The following is a 22768-nucleotide window of genomic DNA, read 5'->3' on the forward strand; positions in this document are numbered from 1 at the left end:
TCACTATGGTGTTTTTGTTGTTCTGTTTGTTCTCAAGGTACCACTAAGACCAGTGAAGGGCGAGCCTCCTTACAGGGTTTCCAGAGTATCCAGTAAGAATCTAGAGAGGGCTAAGAATGGCTCACACAATGAAGAGTTTAAATCTTGTCTTTGAGGCAGGACTCTCAATGATTCCAGAATAAATTCACTTCGCTGCCATCATGTGCGGCTCCAAGTCCAGTGCTCTGTCACATCTATGAAACTGTCACTACAACGCTATCAGATACACAGTTCATCTACGTTTAGAACTCTTTCCTTCTGTATGCTGTGTTTCATTCAGGCCTCCTGGGGTGGCTGTCCCACATTAAAACTAGTCTTATGAGGAAAAGTGGACAGATAACAGCTCATTAAGGAATGTATTCACTGCTAAAAAACACATTAGAAGTTATCCTAAAGCAACATGTCAGCACAAAGGATGACAGCTACAAAAAAAAAAAAAAAAAAGACAAGGAAAGGAAAGAGAAGGGACATAAATGTACAAACATAATAGTATAGTCAAAAGAAAATTCAATAGCTTGCTTTATTTTAAAATAATAACTTTCATATATTGGAATACTAGCCAAATTCAATACTGATATAAATTTATTAGGTCAAAATATGTGGTCAGGTGAATTTTCTGAATCTCATAAAAGACAGTTTCCAAACTATATAAAACATTTAGAAACAACATACATCAACAACATAGCGCCATTGAAACTAAATAAACTATGAAAAACAGCGTAATCTTCAAGATTTAGAACACATTTTCAATAACTTAAATACCTATCTACACTTCCCATCTCAATTATCCTGGGAAGAACTAGTCAATAGATTTTAAATAATCCAAATATTTCCTCATAGTAAGAGATTCTGACATTACACAGAAATCATGAAAACTTATTAAGTAAATTATAACAAGTCCTTTCAAGCCCCAGATAATAAAGGCAGCTTCAGCTTTCTAATGACACCCCAGGTTTATCTGTATAATTCATCGGCTGGCCAATGATAAAACACTTTAAAGGGAATTTTCTCACCTAGTCAGTAATGTCTCATTATAAAGGATATTTTGACTACTAGTTAAGATTTATAAATTTAGTTATGTTGACATTTTGTATTGTGCTGGCTAGTCTTATGTGAGCTTGACACAAGCTAGAGTCATCTGAAAGGAGGAGACCTCAACTGGGAAAATACTTCCATAAGATCCAGCTGTAAGGCATTTTCTTATTTAGCAATTGATGGAAGAGGGCCCAGCCCATTGTGGGTGATGGCATCCCTGGGCAGGTGGTCCTGGGTTTCATAAGAAACCAGGCTGAGCAAGCCAGTAAACAGGACATCTCCACAGGACACCTCCACGGTCTCTGCATCGCTCCTGCCTCCAGGTTCCTGCCCTGCTTGAATTTCTGTCCTCACTGCTTTTGACGAACAGTTAAAGGTAACTGTGAGTGAAATCCTTTCCTCCCCAAGTTGTTCTTGGTCATGGTGTTTCATCATGGCAATAGTAAACTTAGACAAGTGTTAGCAATAAATCATCTTTGTGAGGCCATTCATTAAACTGAAAGGAAAGATGATACATTCTGGCTTTTATTTAAAAAGTAATTCAATTCAGTAATTCAATTTGTTACTACTTGAGAAGTACATTTGCTTCCCAATAACTGGGTGGTAGTGAGGGTTAAGCACCTTCCGGCCCTTGCGTCCCTCTAATAGAAAGCAACATGGAAACTCAACAGTAAACATCTTCTGCTGCTTATGTAAACTCAGCTCCAGGAGGAAAATAAAATGTGAGACCATATGTAAGTCTTAATCGAGGCATTCCCATATCCAATACTGTACTCTAGTAACAGGGTAAACTAGCTGTCCCATCCCTGGCCAGCAAACTCAAGCAAAGGTGAAGATAATAGTGTCCTCGTTGAGTTTTTACATGCTGTTTTATATCCAAATGTGTGCAGATAAAACATTTGCACAGATATTAGTGTTGAGAACTGAAAATGCATGGCAACATCCACAAATGGCCTGTCTGTATTAGAAGCTGTACAGACATTTTCAAGGCTGGAAGATGAACCCTGGCTACCTATTAAAAACTTATCATAACACACATATGTTAAGGAGAGCTCCAGAACTGACCGTCTCTTAAGAGCCAAACCAACTCTGGTGATGTCACTACTTGTCACTCCTCTAATTAGGCTAAGAAGGAGACCAATGGCCACTACAGTCAGGGATTTACTAAATACTGGTGATCTCTGCTGCCAAACTCAGCTGTGCAAGCCAGCAGTGAACCAGGAGTCTTTCTGAACCCATTGTCCATTAGGAGTCTGGAACATTCTCAATTAAAGCCTTCATTTTCCCTGTAGACTTCAATATATGTGGGCCAAACTGGAAAAGAAAAGAAAAAAGGAAGCATAAGATAGAGCAGCATGCTATCTTCATGCAAACAATGGACAGAAAGACATTAGTGCCGAGCTGTCTGCTCAGTCTCTGGGAATATGTGTGTGGCACACATCTTCCAAGTCCATGGTCGCTCTCACTGGGAAAAGTCGCAGGGTGCCCCTGGGAGAACATGATCTTCTTTAATTTTGAAGACAGGGGCTGTAGAGATGGCTCAGCTGCACTAGCTCTCTTCGAGAGGACCGGGATTCAATTCCCAGCACCCACATGGCAGCTCACAACTGTAACTCCAGTTCCAGGGGATCTGAAACCCTCACACCAATGTACATATAAATATTTTAAAATTGAATACAAACACTGTCATAATGAAAATGTTATCAGGTTGAATTTCCCTTCATATTCTTAAATACAAATAAAAGGCTGCAAGGAAAGTAAGGGGAGCCCTTGCTTTTTCTCTTCTCTGTGGCTTTTGGGAAAAGTAGAAATACAAAAGCAGGGCACGGTGGCACAGCTACTTTAATCCCAGCACATGGAGGTGGCCGTAGTAAGACTGGGGTTTAAGCCTGCCTTGCTACATACTAAGGTACGGCCAGCCTGGATTTCACGTCTCCAATCTCCACGTAGGTAGAAAACAGGGCCCGGCACACCACTGGGGACTCACATGGGGGACTTGAATACAAATATGCTAATACTCACCAGGACGGGCTCTGAGGTGGCCTCTGACTCTGACTTTGGAATCCCTCTTTCCACTTCCCCTGGGCTAGTGTGTTGATACCGATAAGCGAACTTCTTTTTCAGGGCCTCTGCTATGAGGGCAGCAGGGTCAGTAATATCCACTGGCCTAGGCTTTACATCTTTCTCTGACCTTTGAGAAGGGAGCAGACACCAAGGGGACAAGTCAGTAAGTGAATTTCCCTCAGAGGCTCTCTGTGGACGCCAGTTACTTGGTGAGCCAGCCACTGCTGGCAGCAGGGAGCAGCACTGAACTTCACAGCTCAGCAAGAGAATGCAGTCAGATGCAGCCACTTGGGATGGCCAGGCTCCATCCTCGAGTGTGCACTGCCTCTAGGAGAGGGGCAGTGACATGCCTTCACTGAGCATTCACAATAAAGAAGCTACGTGTGGGCTACTGAGATGGCTCAGCAAGTACCTGCCACCAAGACTGATGACTTGATTTAATCTCCAAGACTCACATGGAAGGCAAGAACCAACTCCCACAAGCTGTCTTCCGACCTCCACACACATACGAAACCTTTTCTTTAAATGGGTGAGCTTTAAAGAAATGAGTTTACAACCAGGGAGAGAAGGTGCAGGCCTTTAAGCCCAGCACTCAGGAGGGAGTCAGAGCAGGCAGGTCTCTGGGAGTTCAAGGTCAGCCTGGACTAGAGGATGTGACTTGGTGGAAATGAGAAGCCTGCCTAAGGCACAGCCTTCGCCTGCCCTTGGCTGCTCTCCACACAGGAGCTGTCCTGAGGTCCACGGCAATCACCGTAAACGTTTCTGAGACTCAGGATTCTGGCCTACAAAGCAGATGGGGAGCAGGGGTGAAGGGGCCACCTCACCTCTTGACTGACCGCAGTTTCACACTGTTCATGTCTTTAAGGATCTCTAGCATATTTGGCATGTCGGGCGGCTTTGGATGGCTCTTAGCGGAAGTCTTTCCAGCACTGAGTCTTTGCTCTCTTCGCTCTTTAATCAGGTCAACGGCAGACATACTTTGGTGGAGTGCAGGGGGAGGAGGCGGGGGAGGAGGTGGTGGGGGTGGGGGAGGAGGAGGTGGTGCCACAGCGGAAGAATGTAAGTGACCTAGGGAAGAAACGAAAGTATGTAGCAGACTTCTGTACTCCTAAAAGCACTACCCTTCAGAGGGATCCCAGTCTGAGGGACAGTGCAGTTCCCTGACTCTGGGGAATGCCTCAATCTCCTACTCCATTGGGCCCAGACCCACCCAATGGAAACATCCCATTCAAATGAATAAAGGTGGGTTTGAGATTTTACACACACATCTGTTTGTGGTACACAGCATAATCACTCACAGTAAAAATATAAAGCAGTCTATACTCAAAAACGTCTGTTCTCAATACACTGCCGAGCAATTTGCAACTATTACAGGTATCACAAAAACTTGCACCATCCTGTGTACTTTGGTACATGTCTATCCTCCCAGCTCTTGGGAGTACAAAGCAGGATCACACCAGCTCAAGGTCAACCTGATCTATATAATGAATTCTAGGCCAGTCAGAAGAAAACCGTGTCCCACAAAACAGAGTTACACTTAATTTTCAAAAAAAAAAAGTAAGTGTTAAAGAAATAAAAAGCCTAGAATTCACCTAACTCTAAGTTAGCTTTCTCTCCTGCAGAACTGTATTGATGAGGGTTTGGGGACAACAGTTATGTGTTAAGAGTTTTATTGGGAGTATGCCGATTACAACTAAGACATCTCAACCAATTCCAGTTATCTCCTACTTATGATAGTTTTCCTAGTCTACCAGCAGAGGGAGGTAAAGAAAACAGTTCCAAGTCAAAAAAAAAAAAAAAAAAAAAAAAAAAAAAAAAAAAAAAGAGACAAAGCCAGAACTTGATATGCAAACACATCTATGCAAACCACTAAAAGCCACCCCTCACCTTCAAGTGCCCAGTGCCCAAAGCACCTTTCCCAGCATGCTGCACTGCATGGGGCATCCAACATGACTCAGTCAGAGGCACTTAAAGTCTCCCCAGGACTGAAACAACAGAAAAACAACCACTACTTTCCAAACCAACCGGCAAGCTAGGATTTCAAGGCCATTGGCCGTTCTCCATAGAAAAAGTGGCATGCTAATTAAAGCAACAGTATTAGATCCGAAGGCTTGAATCTGATTTCCACTCTGGACAAGAGGAGGAGAGCAACCATTGGGCACTTACTGTGTGCATTTTCTTACTTTCCATACTTAATGGCACAGGACTAACACAGGTACTGTTAGACCCAATTTAGAGCAGGAAATAACAGACGTCTATCTCAGGCCATGCACGTGTAAACAGCACTCAGCACAAGTCTCACCCAGAAACTGGTTCCTTTCACTAGACAAAAAGCCACAGCCACTGGTTGTCCTCATATCTGAGAGAGGTGACTATCAGATGGAGGGAGCTTAATTTCCCATAAAGCAGCCATTCACATCAGCACACTTCAGCGGGCATTTCTCACACACACACACACACACACACACACACACACACACACACATACACGTCATCAGGTTCTGCACTAGATGGACTGAAGAACACTAATATCTCACACTGTCCTACCTTCCTGCTGGATAGTCACAACAAGCCAATACAGGAACAACATACCCGCGCCAAGACTCTGTTGCTCCTGCAGGGTCACAATCTTGGCAATCTGTGCTCTAAGGGCAGCAAGCTCATTCTCGAGTGCAGAGATTTTTTGCAAGGCTTCCTCACTGGCCAGTGTTGTCTTTGGGGAAGGCTCATCTTGAGACAAGTTTGGTAAGGAAACATTCTTGCTTGGGGGCTTCTCAAAGCAAGGAAGGTCTTCCTCATGGGCAGACTTGGATCTGACCTCTGCCCTGCAAGGAAAACATAAAGGTGGCATCGTAGGACTGCTAAGGAGACACGAGCGTGAGCAGACACCCACACAAGTCAGCATCTCCAGCCACAGGCCAGCACTGCCCCAGTCTTTACTGTCTACAGTGGTGCTAATCAAAAGCAGAACCCATCAGTGACGTTTCTTTACAACCGTTCCATCACACCACTATGCCAGGGAGACGTCTTCTTGTTGTACCTGCTTCATGTCACTCGCACATACTCGAAGGCAGAAAAGTACAGGTCCCTAGGTAAAGTACCAAGTACTGACATTACCTAACTTTACCACTGAGCTGGTGTGTTTTATGCCAGCTTGATGCAATGCCCCGAACACTGGTTCTCAACCTTCCTAAAACCCCAACCATAAAATTATTTTTGTTGCTACTTCTTAACTCATTTTGCTAGTGTTATGAATCATAATGTAAACATCTGTGTTTTTCAATTGTCTTAGGCAACCCCTGTGAAAGGGTTGCTCACCCTACAAAGAGGTCACGACCCATGGGCTGAGAATCACTGCTTCAGGTAGGCTATCAAGTAGACAAGCCTATGGGCATTTTTTTTTTTTTTAGTGATTGATGGGAGAGGGCCACCCCTGGGCTGCTGGTCCTGGGTTCTTTAAAAAAGAAAGCTGAGCAAGCCATAAGAACAAGCCAATAAGCAGCACTACTACTCAGTGGCCTCTGCTTCAGCCCCTGCCTCCAGGCTCCTGCCCTGCATGAGCCCCTGCCCTCACTGCTTGTGATGATGAACCATTATATGGACGTGTTCGCGAGATAAACCCTCTCCTCCTCAAGACAGTCTTGATCATGGTGTTTCATAACAACAGTAATCTTAACTAGGACAATTATTCTTTATGTACAGAGAAGCCATGCTTGGTTTTACTTTATTTTGGGCCAGTCTCAGGTGTCTCGGACTGATCTTTAAACACAATTTCCACTCTCTGAGAAAGAGCCTTCCCATCTGTTTATCTTCTGCTGCCCCTCAACATTTAGCTCTGGTACCCACTTACCAAGAAGCCAAGCTAATTCCTCTCATCATGCAGGGATTTTCTCCACTACTTAGTAGACTTTCACACTACCAGTGACCCTGACATCCCCCGGGATCTCCTCCAGTGTGCCCGTGTATCCACTGCCTGACTGTGCCTGCTCTCTGGAGCTCAGTGAGTAGCTTTCTTAGATGGACTAGGGAATACTTTGCATCTGAGCCCCAGCAGCCATCCACACTAACCTGAGTCTTGTGGAACACTCTCCTTCTTCTACAGCTACCCATCCAACGTCAGCAAAAGACGCCACCACATCCTCTCCTGGGGTGGTGGGACTCCATTCTGTTGCATGGCTGGTAAGCTGAAAGTCACAAAGAGAGAAGCCCTGTATCTGTAAACTTTGACAGAAAACTGCAAAGCAAAGAGGCACCCTCAGCCTAAGCTGAAGCTCCAAGGCAGGCAGTCCTCCATGCAAGGACTCACTAGTCATGTCACATGCTACCAAGCTCTGGTCACAAACTCTGAATTATAATTTAACCCTACCCAATTCTCACATCATAATGCTTTCATTTCATGCATTCAAACTTAAGAAAACATTTAGGTTCTAAGTTTTAGAAATCTTATTTGGAGCTAGGAATGTATTTTAGCAGTGGGCATGGCATGCTTAAGGCCCTGAGCTCTCTAGCAGCAGAGACAAACTAAAAAGGGTGCCACCGTTTCCTGAAAAGACTTACTGAAACAAGTGTGGAAGGCCCCTGTAGTGAATACTATGTGCACTAGTGATAGTGACGGTTAATATTCTCAACCTGATCACCCTGAATAACTGGGAGGCAGAAGCAGTTGCATCTCAGTGTCCAGGGCCAACCTGCTCTACAAAGTGAGTTCCAGGCCTGCCATGAATACACAGCATGACTGTCTTTAACAAAACAGAAGACACGCCTCTTGGTTCAAATGAGAAGAGAAACCTATCCTAAATGTGGTTAAGATGGAAGCCACCTGGGTACCAGCAAGTTTTTCTCTGCTTTCTGACTGCCTGACCTATCAGCACCAAGCCTCTTGCCCTCCTATTGTAAACAAAAACCCTTTTCTTCCTTAATTATTGTCATGAGAAAAGCAACTAATACAGTGGTGTTACAGTTACAATACTCATGTTACAATACAATAGGGCTAAAAGTGAATTTTTAAATGCCTCAAATCTCTTAAATTTTAATTGAATGATAAGTAGCAAAGTAGTTTTAGCACTATTATTAAAAAAAAAAAAAAAAAAAAAACCACAGAAGAAGAAAATTCTCTGGCCAAACTAACATATGGGTGAAGGAAAACTATCTTGAAAGAAATACCAAAGAGTATTCTAAATTATATCTGAGGGAAAAACAATTTAACTGAATTAAATTTAGTCTACATTTCACATACTACATGTCAGCGTCAGAAGGTCAGCGATTAACAATTTAAAGTTTCCAAATGGACATGTAGAAATGAAGTTGAGATGGGCGAGGGAGTTAGCTCATTAACTTCCTAAAAATGAAGCTGAGAGGGACTGAGGAACTAGGTCAGCTGTGGAGTGCTTGTCTAGCGTGCCAAAATCCTAAGTGCAGTCCCCAATGCATCAAAAGGAAGAAAAGAAATAATACAAAGAAACAAACAAGTCAACTCGATTTATAATTGAAGAAAAAGAAGCAAAAAACGCCAAAAAGACTTCCTAACACATTCACCAGAAACACTATACTGGGAACTGTCCGGTATCTATTTGGACCATCTTTCTGTAAACACGGGGCTCCACACACCCTGTAAGTCTGTGTCTTTAGCTATGCTTTATTTGGGAGGAAGGCTGAAAAATCTGTAACTTTTTATAGAAAAGTAGATTTTATCTGACACATGCTGGCTGTCTTAACAATGTGTACTTGCCTAGCATGTGGGACACATAGGAGCATGATGGAGGGCGGAAGCAGAGGAGCAGAACCCATCCTCAATGACATACAAAGTTCGAGGCCAGCCTGGGATATGTGATGAGGGACAGACAGTTGGGGGGGGGGGGGTGTCAGGAAAGCACAGACCTGAGTCAGCACATGGTGGTGAATGCCTACAACCCTAACACTCGGCAGTAAGGGGAGAGGATCATGGAGTCAAGTCCAGTCTTGGCTATGCAGTCAGACCTTACTCCAAACAACAACAGGCCACATGTAAATCTAATTTTCAGGGTTCTATAAATGATGATTATGGATCAAAAAATGTTTCTAATTTTATGTCTGAGTTCGATCCCTGAGACTCACAAAAAAAAAAAAAAAAAAAAAAAGACTCCTGAAAGTTATCCTCTGATCTCCATGCTTTCCACAGAACATGCATGCATGCACTAACGCTGAAACACACACAAATAGTTTTAAAGTATAAATGCAGAAGACCAAAAATATATCACTTCCCGGGGCTTATTTAAATATTTATTATGCTGCAAGACTATACCATGTATATGAACACATGCCACGTGATCAATGATATGGAAATGGCAACACAGCAGTCAAGACCTGTCTCTACCATCTTCATCTGATATGCTCTCCAATACAAGCTGCCCCACACACTCAAGTCAGATCCAGTTCAAAAGAAAACTGACCCCAAACTTTTAAAACGCCATTTCATGTACTGCTTGAAAAGAACCACCACTGAGTTACATAAGTGTGGCATGGGAAAGGCGACTTCCAGGACAGCTCAAGGGGAGTACAGGTCAAGGAGAAGTGGGCACTGGCAAGGGGCCGGAGGCCAAGTTCTTCAAGCATGATTTAGACATCACTGCCATGGGCATGCACGCACGCACGCATGAGACGTCTGAAAACAAAGGACTTACTGTTAACTTGAAGGAAGGTCCTGTCCTGTCAAAGCTACAGTTGGCAGAAAAGATTAAAGAGTAAAGGCAGAAAATGGAAGTAGGCAGCACAGTTTTAAAGTGTTTAAGAAATTCATTTTGAATTTGATTTGAAAAAAAAAAAAAACAGTAACCCAAAACTCTGTAATATCTTAGCATCTTACAACACTCTTGACTAATTTAAAATATTCTGACAATGTAAAACTATTCTGAGAAATGGATTCAGCAAAATGCTTGGTGTCCATGGTGGACTGATTTCCAGGACACCTTCCTATACATAAAAAACACACAAGCTTGGGTACTTGCTCTAAAATGGCTCATGCATTTATATGTATTGTGCCCACATCCACCAACATGCTTTAACCATTCATCTCCGGATTACTTTGTAGTACCTAACATGGTTTACCTACTCTAACTCTGCTAATGCTCCCCACATATGGTTGGGTGTCTTTTGTAGACATTTCTAATCCTAATCCTAACCCTAGGTTTGTTAAGGTATTTGCTTGTTTAGTGTCTCTCTAGGAGAAAACCAACACCTAGCAAAAAGTACAAACTTCCAGTTTGTCAGAGAAAAATGGGCCATTTTCTTTAAGTAACCATTCTGCTTTCAGACTGACAGGTGACCTGTAGTGGAAATATAATTTATTACTTGTGTAATTACAGAACTTTTCCAATTCAAAAAAAAAAAAAAAAAAGAAAGAAAAAGAAAAACAACCACTCCTCAAAATGCAAGAAAACAGTCAGAATTACCAGGAAGAATATTTAAGATTGAATTACTCAGAGGTCTGTCAATTGCAAAAGGTAGAATTCAAACTATCCATCCTACCATCAACTCCCACCCAAGTTATTCTAAATTATGTTAGTGTTTGTGATCACCTGTTCTTAAGGTTAAAACATTAAAAACCCACATTTCCATTCCAGGGTTTGTTTTTATTTCCATTTTTGTTACAGAAATATGGTCATGGCATCATTATGTAGCCCAGGTTAGCATGTAATTTCTGACCCTCCCACCTCATCCTCTAAAGTGCTGGGATAAAGGAGTGCATGTATACATAGCTCTTTTGTTTTTACTTCATACAACTGAGAAATCCGTAAAAACACAAACCTTCACAGTCTTCACAGTGATGAAGAGACACTTACTGCCAGGGAGGAAACACTTGTGATTTTTACATTTATTTATTTATTCTGTGTGTGTGTGTGTGTGTGTGTGTGCGCGCGCGCGCGCGCACGCACACACACACACCCACACCCACACACACAACTTTAAGAGTCACTTTTCTCCACAACGGTTCTGGGGATCAAACTCATTATGCTTGGTGTCTTCTTGTCCCCAAGAAACATTTGTAAGTGCAAAAGGTAGAGTATTTTCCTATCACACCTGAGGCCCTTGGGTCAACCCTAATCACCACAAAACAAAAACAGTAACAAAGAAAAAATACTTCTTTAGGACCAGAGTAGCTAATGACGACAAAATATTAAATAACCATCCAAAGGCCAAATAGGTTCAAGGTCACCTAGGAATTAACAATTGTCTTCCCAAGCTTCCCCTAGGCATCTCAAGGAGGATAAATGTTTAAGGATCTGGAATAATCACTTCAGAAGAACTAAAATTAGAAAGACCTTGGCTGTTAATCCTCTCTGTTTCGGTGTTACTGATAGGAGAATGCCTCAAAAACAATTCAGTACTTCTAAAACACCATACCCATTCGCTTTTCTAAGGCACACATCACCATGGAAATCTGGAAAACACTGTACCTGAAATTGAACTCTTGGGCACTGAATCAGAGATAAGTTGGTACCAATTTTTCTTACGATACTTCGAGATGAACCATATGGTTTTCCAGACCAAAGTACCTAAGGAAATAGGGAAACCAAACATTTACAAAAGTTCTCAAACTGTTAGTACAATATAGTGACCTACTGAGTACATGCTAACACATTAATCACAGTATCAGAATATTCTAAACATTCTAGGAAATCAGCTAGTATTTCTCAACTCAAAATTGAAAGGATAGCTAGCTAGACAGACAGACACTAAGTATTAAAGAGATAAAGCTTCATATAAGAGACTATATAGAAATACGGAACAGTGTGTGTGTGTGTGTGTGTGTGTGTGTGTGTGTTTGCATGTGGGCTCAGATGGATGTGTATTGGCTTGCATGTGGAGAGAACAGCTTTGTTGGGTCTCCTCTCCTGCTACTTTCCCCAAGTTCTGGGGAGCAGGCTCAAGATACCTCCCTTGGGCAGCAAGTGCTCCTCCACCTGCCCAATAATATCCTCTAGCAAACTTAATAATACTGTACAGGGAGTACAAGCTATCTACAGAGGAAAGGCTGTAACTGTTCTACCCTAGTTTTAATTTTAGAGTTTTTAAAAACTTCAAACTTTGGAAACATGAGACACACTTTTGCTTGGTGACTTTTCAAATTAAATACAAAATTAATATGAAGCTTGAGGAGTGATTTTGTGTCATGAATGTCATCTGCTACACAAAAAGTGACAGACCAAACATTAGTGGGGATAAACCCAGTCGTACTGGCACCTTCTTGAAGGGTCTTGCCTTTAATTCTTATAGAAATGAAATGTGAGTGAGAAACTGCCATCTCTGGTGAGAGAATTCAATGTCCTGGAATATATTTAAAAACTCCATAAGCAAGGCCCAGGCACATAAATGCTAAGTCACTCCAAACTCGGAACCTTATCTTCTCTTACACAGAAAACCTGTGTCTGGTGAGTGCTACATCTGAAAGCCTAGACAGAGGGCTAACGAGTGCAGTACAGTATGACGCCATCTGCAAAGAAAAACCAGTCACACTTAATTCAAACTCTCACATTCAATCATCTTTTAATACTAAATAGACACAATCGGATAAAAATGGACACAGTTCCCTTTTTAAGGTCAGCCAAAATTCTAATTTAAAGAAATAAATGATGCTAATATATAGTAATGTAATTATGAATACTAATTAACCTAATGGAATTTTATGAACAGCAAGCAGTTGGCTTCCATTCACTGGGGTGGCTTTAACACTAACCCAAACTACATCTCACACCATTCTCTAAACATGTATTAGAATCAAGTCCCATTTTGTGTGTGTGTGTGTGTATACATACATACATACATATATATATAATGTATGAGTCAAAGTGAGGTTTAGGGGGTACATATGGTACCCCTTTCAGGCATCTGCCTCAACTTTTTTAAAGTCTTTCTATCATATATGGCTCCTGGTTTTACTAACTCTTAACCTGGGAGAATTCAGTCAACAAAACCTGGAATTCTTTCTTTATAAATGCAAGTAGAACTGATAGCACAATTTGGAAATTTGGATGAGCAGACAATTAAAATATGAATTAAATTAACCAAAAAATTTAAGAGGCAGAAGTACCCAAGCTTAAGGCCAAGTATCCAAGGTCCCAAAGATTACAGAGGGCCATTAGCAGTCTTTGTTCACTGTGTGGAAGAGGGACTTCTCACAGAGGAAACAGTTCTCAGTTCTTCAGAGCAACAAAGGGATCACCAGGACAGAGTCAGTATAAAACAGTCACTATGCTAACGTTTACCTTGTACATTATAAAAGGCCTTGATCTTTCAAAACAAAACCCATTGGGCAGTGGTACCCACACCACTCAGTCATTTCTTGTCCAATCCCCCCCCCCCCATTTGGTCACAAGCCAAAACTCTACTATGATGTAGGAAAAATGGAATGTTATTTGTGCATCATAATGTGACAATTACCTAGTCTGAAGTGAACCTCCACCTCGCTAGGAAACAAGTTCCTGCTCAGAGGACAAATAGTTCACAAAGAAAAACTCAGAGAAAGGACCTGCCCAGGTCAGGAGCCAGGACTTCTGCCAGACTCAGCAACCCTCACCAGCACCTTCCCATCTGCTTAGTACCAGGGGCAAGGAATGCCAGCTGCTTTTGGGAAGAGAAGTGGCCAGTGACTCAGATGTTAATTATAAGGAATAAGTAAACTGTTTAGGTTTTGCCTACAAAGTTAGAACAGATTGCTTCCTGTCATTTTTTAAGCATACACAATAGCTAATATAACACTGCTCTTCTGATCCTTGTGCACTGCCCAATGCTTACTTAATGTGACTAGAAAAGAAGACTCGCAGCCTCCATTAGGGGATAAGAAATGAAAGGAAAGAACAGCTAGCTTCCAGGAAGTCTGATATGCCAGGTCCTTACATTTGTTTTTTGTTGTTATTGGGTTTTCTTATTTTTTGGTTTGGTTTTGTTTTGTTTTAATACAGCCCTCACAGTGGGGAAGAAATTGTAAATGGCTGGGAAGAAACAGTGAACAGATGGTACTGAAAAGTCACCATCTGTGCACTGGGGGCTGCATGACCCAAGTGTATCTCCTCCCCTACCTTGTGGCTGAACTGGGCTTGTCAGAATCCTGGTTTGGAGAAGGGCAGACTCTCTCTAGAGAGAAACTGTCATCAGATTTGTTTCAGATGTAAGAGAAGCAAGAAGAAAACCGTCACTACTAGAATATTTGATCTAATTAATAAATCAGTCAATTCACTTCTAAAGAGAGCTATACATTGCTTTCTCTACAAAAAAAAAATGCTTAAAAATAATCTTCTGTATCCGGTATTTGTGCATGCCTATCTATGTCTTGTATTGACAGTCCATAACACTTAGCAACAGTGTTTGAAAGTGATGACAGCAAGGAAGAGACAACAGGAAAGCAATTTGTTCTTTTTCACATTGTGAAATGGTAGTGTAGAAGTGTTGACGTTCAAAGCTAGAGTTTGAAGCTGTCATCTGTCTCTGCTCAATACAGGAATCCATTAGAAACGAGTCTATATTATTAACTGAAAGAAAATATTAGTCAAACAATAAGCTTCATTCTAGTATTCCATCAATATGATACAGCTTGAGTCTCAGAGATATCCCTGAAATTATTTGTAAATCAACATGTGCATGTGACATTTTGGGGGAAACCCATATCATTAATCACAATGTCTAAGGAGATCCAATAAATATATACTCCTAATTCCAAAGGAGACAAGGAAAACTAAAGTGTGCTTCCACACACAAACCCCTGTACACACACACACCGCACAACCACACATATGAAAGATAGCAGAATTCCTCACTGAGGAGTAGGCTTCTCTCAGCTTTACCCACTTACTCCTTTATACTCTTCCTCCAAAGAACAAAATGAAACACAGATGATTAATGTGTATTAATAGACTGCTAATACAAATTACATACTGCCTATAAATTTTCAAACAGAAATTGCTGGGATCAGTTCCAGGCATGGTGTAACACCATCACTCTAGAGACCGAGATGGGGGAATCTTGAGTTCATGCCCAGCATGGGCTACATAGTTAAGACTGTCTCAAAAAAGTCTATCTAAACACAAATTTTGAAATTTCCACTTAAGGACAAAACATAGAGGGCTGAGAAAAAATTCAAACATTAAGAATATGTTTGAAGTACAAACAAATGTTGAAGTATGGCTAATGAGATGCTCAGCAGGTAAAGAAAACAATAGCTAAGCCTGACAACCTGAGTGCAATACCCAGAACCCACACTGTGGAAGGAGAAAACTCACTCCTCTAATTTAAATTCTAAACTGTGTGTGTGTGTGTGTGTGTGTGTGTGTGTGTGTGTGTGTGTGTGTGTGTTCAAGCATGGCAGAGACTTACAGGAGTCATTGCAAGGAGACCTACAAGACTTTCACCCACTGTGTGGGTTCCAAGGATAGAACTCAGGCCATGAGGCTTGGCACCAAGTGTCTTCACCTGCTGAGCCATCTTGCTGGCTAGAGTTTGCCTCTTTTCTTTCCTTTCTCCAATTAGGGTTGTCCTCTAATTTAAATACACATGCTGTAGTGTACACACACACACACACACACACACACACACACACACACACACACACACGTTTAAAAAAATGTTGAAGAGCTGGAGAGAGGGCTCGCTCAGCAGTTAACATGGTTAGCTGTACTTCCAGGGGACCTGGGTTGAATTCCCAAGACTCACAAGGAGGCTCACAAACAATGGTCTCTAACTCCAGTTCTGGGAGATCTGATAGCCTCTTCTGATCTCCTTGGCACCAAGCACAAAATGATGTACAGACATACACGCAGGCAAAACACCCAATGCACACAAAAACAAAACATTCCAAAAAAAAAAAAAAAAAAAGGTTGAGCCAGGCAGGCACATATCTTTAATCCCAGGATTCCAAGGAGGTCAAGGCCAGTGAGGCCCTGTTAGGAGGAAGGAAGGGAGGGAGGAAGAAGAGGGAGGGCATGAAAGAACAAAGCAACATGGAGGCCATGAAGAGATGGCAGTCTAGAGTAGCATAAAACCTGGGCTTTAAAAGCAGGATCTGCCAATTGGTTGTCTACAGACAGCTCAAATAATTATCCTTTATACTTTTATTTTCTCATCTATAGAATGGGTACTATTTCATGAGCTTATGAATATTAAATGAACTAAGGTTTGCTTCCACTTTTAGTGTTCCAAAGTATACTAAAGAGGAAGGCTCTACCTCAGGTAACTGGACAAGGTAGCAAGGCTGTAAAATCCAGTTTCTCATCTACACTGAGAAACAGTCTGAATGCTCGGTCTATGTAAGTCATGGGAACTGAGCATGGGGGCATACCAAACTAGTAGTGCATGGCTGTTAACAGCATTGCCACTGTCTCCACTAAAGCACAGGGCTAAGTGAGGCCTGGTGATTTGACTTGTAATCCCAGTTACACAGGAGCACAACTGAAAATTCAAGGACAGCCTAGGCAGCTTCCTGAGACACTACTGTATAACATTTTTCTTAAGGGATGGAGGAAGTTGCTGGTGCAAAGGTTCAACAGTTAAAGGCATGATACCCACAACTTTGACCTTCAACATGTGCCACACACATCATACAAAGAGCTGGAAGATAGAAATGCAATTCAGTGGTAAAGCACATGCCTAGCAAGTGCCAGGCCCTAAGTCCAATGTCCAAGTCAGCAAATAAGCACACACACACACACACACACACACACACACACACACATTTCTTCAGACAGACACAGACTCCATCCAGCAAGATGGCTCAGCAGGTAAAGACACTAGGTGCCAAGCCTAGTTCCATCCTTGAAACATGCATACTGGAAGAACCAACTCCTGAAGTTTCTCTAAAGCTTGTATATATGCACAATGAATGGGGGGGGGGGGGTTTAAATGTTTAAAAAGTGAGGATGCAGATAAATAGGTAAAGGATAAGGACAGTTTGGGCTTCCAGGAAACTTTCAAGCATTAAATAAAATACATGCTCACGCCAAGTCCTTGAGAAAATACACAATGCATGTTAACCACCTGATCCTAGTTTCGTTGTATGTGAGTCTACACTTTCTTCATTCCCTTGCTGCCCTATCAAGACAGAATGCCATCTAATCCATGGTAACTATACTGGCAACGATTCTTATTCAGAGATGAAAATCTCCGAATCAGAGGCCAGCATGGTCTACACATTAACTTCCAGGAGAGTCAGGGCTACATACTAAGACCTTGAATATATTAAAGAGAAAAAAAATAATAAAATCATAACCTTTATAAAATAAACCTTATCTTTCTTTTCTTAAAAAAAAACTCTATGGCACAGAATAATAGGCTAAATATTCTCTTTAGCTATTGTCACATTTTAGGAAAACATTCTCATCATTTTCTGACAATATTTAACATTAACTTAAAAACATTCAATGTTATGAACTGCCAAGCCAATCAGTGATTCCCTGTAGATTTAATCCTTCATTAATGAGTATATTTTTTTAAGGTCTTGTAATTAAAATAAGTTAGTTTTGGGGATTTTTTGTCGTTGTTTTTGAGACAGGGTTTCTCTGTGTAACAGTCCTAGCTGTCCTGGAACTCACTCTGTAGACCAGGTTGGCCTCGAACTCACAGAGATATGCCTGCCGGGATTAAAGGTGTGTGCCACCACTACCCAGTTTACAATAGTAAGTTTTGAGCATAACCTAGGAAGTCACTGCCTCACTGTGCTAGGAACAGACCCACTTCTGTGATTTAAATAGTAATCAATCAAAGAACACAAGCAATAAATGCAAATGTTGTTAAAGTTGGCATCATTTTCTCAGGAAAGCCTGAGAACAGAAGCGTCGTCTAGAGTTTCAGGATGGACTGTGAACACTCACCGACTGCATGCTGACCCCAACTCGCTCAATCACCATCCTCAGCAGGCACTTAATCCAGCCCAGCATTTAGGTGTCTGCGTCTTCCCAAGCTGCAGTTCAAGTGCTTCAGGCATCCATAGTCGCACATGGTCCATAGAGCACACTGAAATTTTCAATGCAAATAGTGAGTGCTAAGATGAGATTGCTGTTATTTACCGTTTCTACTGTAACATATCTCACAAATTCAGCTTAAAATACAACACCTCAAAGTTTGGTGTGCAATTCAGAGAAAAAAATTTACATTCTCAGCTTGCTTACATGCTAGTACACACCGTTAATCTCAGTCCTCAGGAGGCAAAGGCCAGCAAACTATACACACACACACACACACACACACACACACACACACACACACACACCAGCCTGGTCTACATTGTCAGGGCTGCCTAGAGACCCTGTCTCAAAATAATAACAACAACAACAATAATAATAATAATAAAAGGTCTGAAATGACACAAGCATATGTAATGGTATATGTCCAGCACTAACCAGAACATGTGTGTCTTCATTACTTTATAAAATGTCCATGACTGGACCATTGGTCAGATACATTGTAGTATCACCTTGATTTAGGTCATATGATTAAGACTCTGAGTCAATGGGAATTTAAAATCAAGGACTCAAAACTGTCAAAACAGAAATGGATGGGGAAAATTTTTTAATAAAGCAGCATTTTGGAGATAGAAGCAGGAGGATCAGGTGTTCAAAGCCACCCTAAATAATAAGAAATCGTGTGTTTAAAAACAAAAAACAAGCTGGCGGTGGAGGTGTATGTCTTTAATGCCTGTACTTGAAAGACTGGGGAGGCAGATGTCTGAGTTCAAGGTCAGCCTGATCTACAAAATGAGTTAGTTCCAGGACAGCCAGGGATACTCAGAGAAACCCTGTCTCAAAACAAAACAAAAAACAAAGCACACACAAAACAAAATATTCCATGGCTGAGGCAGAAGGGTAGACATGATTATGAGGCTACCCTGGCTTATACAGTGATATCCTGTCCACAAATAAAACATAATAAAGCATCCTACCACCTTTTTTTTTTTAGATTAACGTAATATAGAGATGTACAAATCCAAATGTGGTATACTCCTGTAATTCCAACACTCCTAGGGCACAGGAAGAAATGAGGGCTTCCAGCCAGCCTAGGCCGTCTCAATATAAACAAGCACAAATTTTAATTTTCTGGTTTTTGAAGACAGGATTTCTCTGTGTAGCCCTGGCTGTCCAGAACTCACTGTGTAGACCAGGCTGGTCTTGAACTGAGGGACCCACCTGCCTCTGACTATAGGTGTGTATACCATGCCCAGCTAATTTAAGCTTAAGCACACTGATCTTTAAGAGTCCTTAAGATCTGTTTCACAGTTGGCATCCTACAGTGCACAGCTTTTCAGCCTGCCTTCTTTCACCCAGTGTGACACAATTCAGGTTCCTCCACATCGATCAGGCTTGTGAGAGAATTCCTGTGGTGAATATGGCCTTGTCTGAAAACTCCATGGTTTATTATTCAGTCATCCACTGAAGACATCAATTGGTTCCAAGGGTTAACAATTATGGATAGAACTCTATCTACGCACATCTTAGAACTGTATCTACGCACATCTTTTTGTGTTGAGTGGGAGGAGTGTGTGAGCACCCACCTACTTGTGGGTATCGGGGGACAGTCTCCGGTGCCATCCCAGATGCTGTGTCTCTTTCCCCCTGTCCTTTCAACACAAGGTCACTTCTTGGCCTGAAACTTGCCTGAGTAGAGTATACTGGCTGGCTAGCAAGCCCCAGCCAGGAACCTGCCTTCTCCCCTTCCCAGTGCTGGGATTACAAGCATCCATTACCCTGCCCAGATTTTTCAGCTGGGTCTGAAGTAAATGCAGGTAGGTCCCTGTGTTTACCAACTGAGCTGCCTTCCTAGCCCTGGGCATTGTTTGTTTTGGTTTTTGCTTGTATTAATTTTTTTTCGGGTGGATCTAATGTATTTCAAACAATGTTTAACCCCCTGAATAAACTAGAATGACCAGGTATTTCTGATCCGCCTGCCTCTGCTTCCTGAATTCTCTGTAAGTATGTGCCACCATACACAGCCAGATTTCTTTATTTTTAGTACTGTATTGGTCAGGGTTCTCATGAAAATCAAAACCAGCAGGATGTACACATATATAGTCTTATGACATACTGACTCACTCAGCTAGAGACTGACCCAATGACCTCCACTGTGCTCCACAGAACACCCCCAACTCCATACACTCAACAAATCACTCACCGGTGAGTTTTCCTAGCCCACATTCATTCTTTAATGGGAATTTGGCTAGCCACTGGACTACTACTGCGCCTTCTACAGACTTCTCTAAAGGTTCCTACTCATTATTTCCTTAAATTTGTTAATGTTACTTCCCAGCAATCCCAACCCCCTTTGTTAAAAAAAAAAAAAAATCTCAAACAGAGGATGTAGCAAAGGGAGGACCCCTCAGCTTTTAAGATTTATGTCTATGCTCTGTATGCAAGTATGCCTGCATGCCACATGTATGTAAGTGCCTGGAAAAGGCCAAAAGACAGCATCAAATTCCTGAGAACTGGATACGGGTTTTGAGAAGGCTGCCGGAAACGAGCAGCAAGTGCTCTTACCCAGTCTGCAGCCCTGACTGAGCTCCTGATTCTCTTCTATTTCCCACAATGCTGCTGTGCCACCACCAGCCACTCCGCAGCATGTCTGAGACAGTTCATTCCTGCCACTCAGCCGTGACTCTCCTGCGTCTTCAGGTCCTTCCCTAAAAGCAATTCTGCCCTACTCCTGTCAGTGACGAGAGTAACTTTCACACTGACGATGCCCATTTTCAGAAAGGCATAAAAAGGTAAGACTACAACACACAGCACATGCCTGTCATCCCTGCGCCCAGAGGAGGAGGCAGAAATCAGCCCCAGGTGCCCAGTGGCAGCACAGTGCATCTGAGGCCAGCCTGGCCTCCATGAGACCCCGGGTAAGAGCCCAGCAGGGCCCAGGCCTCCTGGCACTGCCCTGCACAGATACTCACGTGCTGACCACCAAGATGTTTGCAAACTTTTCAGGAGTCTAAGTTATACTTCAAAGTTTAAAAAAAAAAAAATAAAAACCTCTGCTTTGTTTTTGAGGCCTGCAGGTGTCTGTAGGGAGATTGGTCTGCTCCTAGGAGTTCATACAGGATGCACCCAGACACCAAGTTCTCAGCACAAAGGAGGTTTATTACCCTGGAGTGGCAAGTGGGGGGGGGGTGCCTTTGGATCAGGCAAGGCAGACAGCAAGCAGCAGCAGCAGGAAGTTTTCCTTTGCAGGAATGGGTTTTTCATTTTGTTTGTTTGGTTTTTGTTTTTTGAGACAAAGTTTCTCTGTATTGCTTAGGAGGCTGTCCTGGAACTCACTCTGTAGACCAGGCTGGCCTCGAACCTCCAGAAATCCGCCTGCCTCTGCCTCCTGAGTGCTGAGATTAAAGGTGAGTGCCACCAATGCCCAGCACAGGGATGGGTTTTTAAGGAGAAAAGGGGAGAGTCTGTGCTAGGGTAGTTAGGTGGTACATCTTGACTGGACAGGTTAGCCAGGGCAGCCAAATAATGAATTCTGATTGTTGGACCTTGGTGTATTGTCTCAGGAATGAGTCAGTGGCCACATAAGGGAACAGACCTTGGGAGCTAGCTTTGGGAATGTAATCTAACCGTTTTAGCAAGGAAGAAGGAAAGGAGAAGGTGTGAAACCTGTTGGTACCATGTTTGCCATGCTTGAGACTGCTAGAGCCTTTCATTGTCTCTCTACATAGTCCTGGCTAGCTTGGAACTCGCTGTGTAGACCAGGCTGGCCTCCCAACTCGTGCGGATCCACCTGCCTCAGCCTCCCAAGTGCTGGAATTAAAGACATGCACCACCACACCCAGGTAAAATTAGCCTCTCAACAAGTTCTACAACAATGGAAATTTTTGCTGTATTAAAACATGCTCTGTAGTGCTTTTAAAGGTTATCAATAGAACAATCACAGAATATTATAAAACATTACACACACAGTTTATATACTGACTTGAAGGTTCATTCATTTTCTTCGAAACAACGCACTCTAAACAGTATGGTTTTTTGTTTTGTTTTAATCCTCAATTTATGTGTAAAGACATTTATCAAACTATTAAAGCTGAACAGAGTAGACAAAAGCAATCTCCTTCCTTACATAGTTATTACTATGTAGGCAATGTTTTACACTGTTTAGTTTCTCACTTAAAACCAAAACTTAGGCAAAGCCAGATGGAGTGCTGTAAACACGAGACCAGCCTGGTCTACATAGTGAGTTCCAGGCCAGCCAGGACTACACAACAAGACACCAGCTTGAAATCAATCAGTCGATAAATAAATGCAACAACAAAAACACATCAAAATTTAGGAGCTAGGTATGGTGGTGAACTCCTGTAACGCTTGTACCTGGGAGACGGGGCTCAGGGTTATCTTCAGCTACGCAGTCAACCTGAGGTCAGCCTAGGATGCATAAGATCATCACAGGCATGCATGCATGCACAAGCACACACACACACACACCCCAAACCTGGGGCTGAGGATTGTAGTTCACACAAAACCCCAGGTTCAGTCCTTAGGCATCAAAAAAGAAATGTAAAGCCCAACTCCCAGGGTCAAGGAGGCTGAGACAGAGGATAACAAATTTAAGCCCAGACTAGCTGTCACCCAAACAATCCAGTAACCCATAGATTTTTCTCCTTTTCACAGTACTGAATGGCTTAAAAAACAAGGTGAGCCTC

General features: G+C 42.2%; 1 protein-coding gene across 1 annotated transcript in view; it reads right to left on the reverse strand.

Annotated features, from left to right (window-relative positions):
- Window positions 1-540: 540 nt before the first annotated feature.
- Mtfr1 (mitochondrial fission regulator 1) overlaps window positions 541-22768 on the reverse strand; it is a 29119-nt gene continuing 6891 nt past the window's right edge. The window contains exons 2-8 of the mRNA XM_051198332.1: window positions 17973-18114; window positions 11571-11669; window positions 7207-7322; window positions 5731-5963; window positions 3963-4206; window positions 3097-3265; window positions 541-2388 (exon numbers count right to left, since the gene is read on the reverse strand). Of these exons, the coding sequence (XP_051054289.1) occupies window positions 2320-2388; window positions 3097-3265; window positions 3963-4206; window positions 5731-5963; window positions 7207-7322; window positions 11571-11669; window positions 17973-18038 (996 nt within the window). The 5' untranslated portion in view covers window positions 18039-18114 and the 3' untranslated portion in view covers window positions 541-2319. The remainder of the gene's footprint in view (window positions 2389-3096; window positions 3266-3962; window positions 4207-5730; window positions 5964-7206; window positions 7323-11570; window positions 11670-17972; window positions 18115-22768) is intronic.

The sequence above is a fragment of the Phodopus roborovskii genome, unplaced genomic scaffold (assembly GCF_943737965.1).
Source record: "Phodopus roborovskii unplaced genomic scaffold, PHOROB, whole genome shotgun sequence".
NCBI lineage: Eukaryota > Metazoa > Chordata > Mammalia > Rodentia > Cricetidae > Phodopus > Phodopus roborovskii.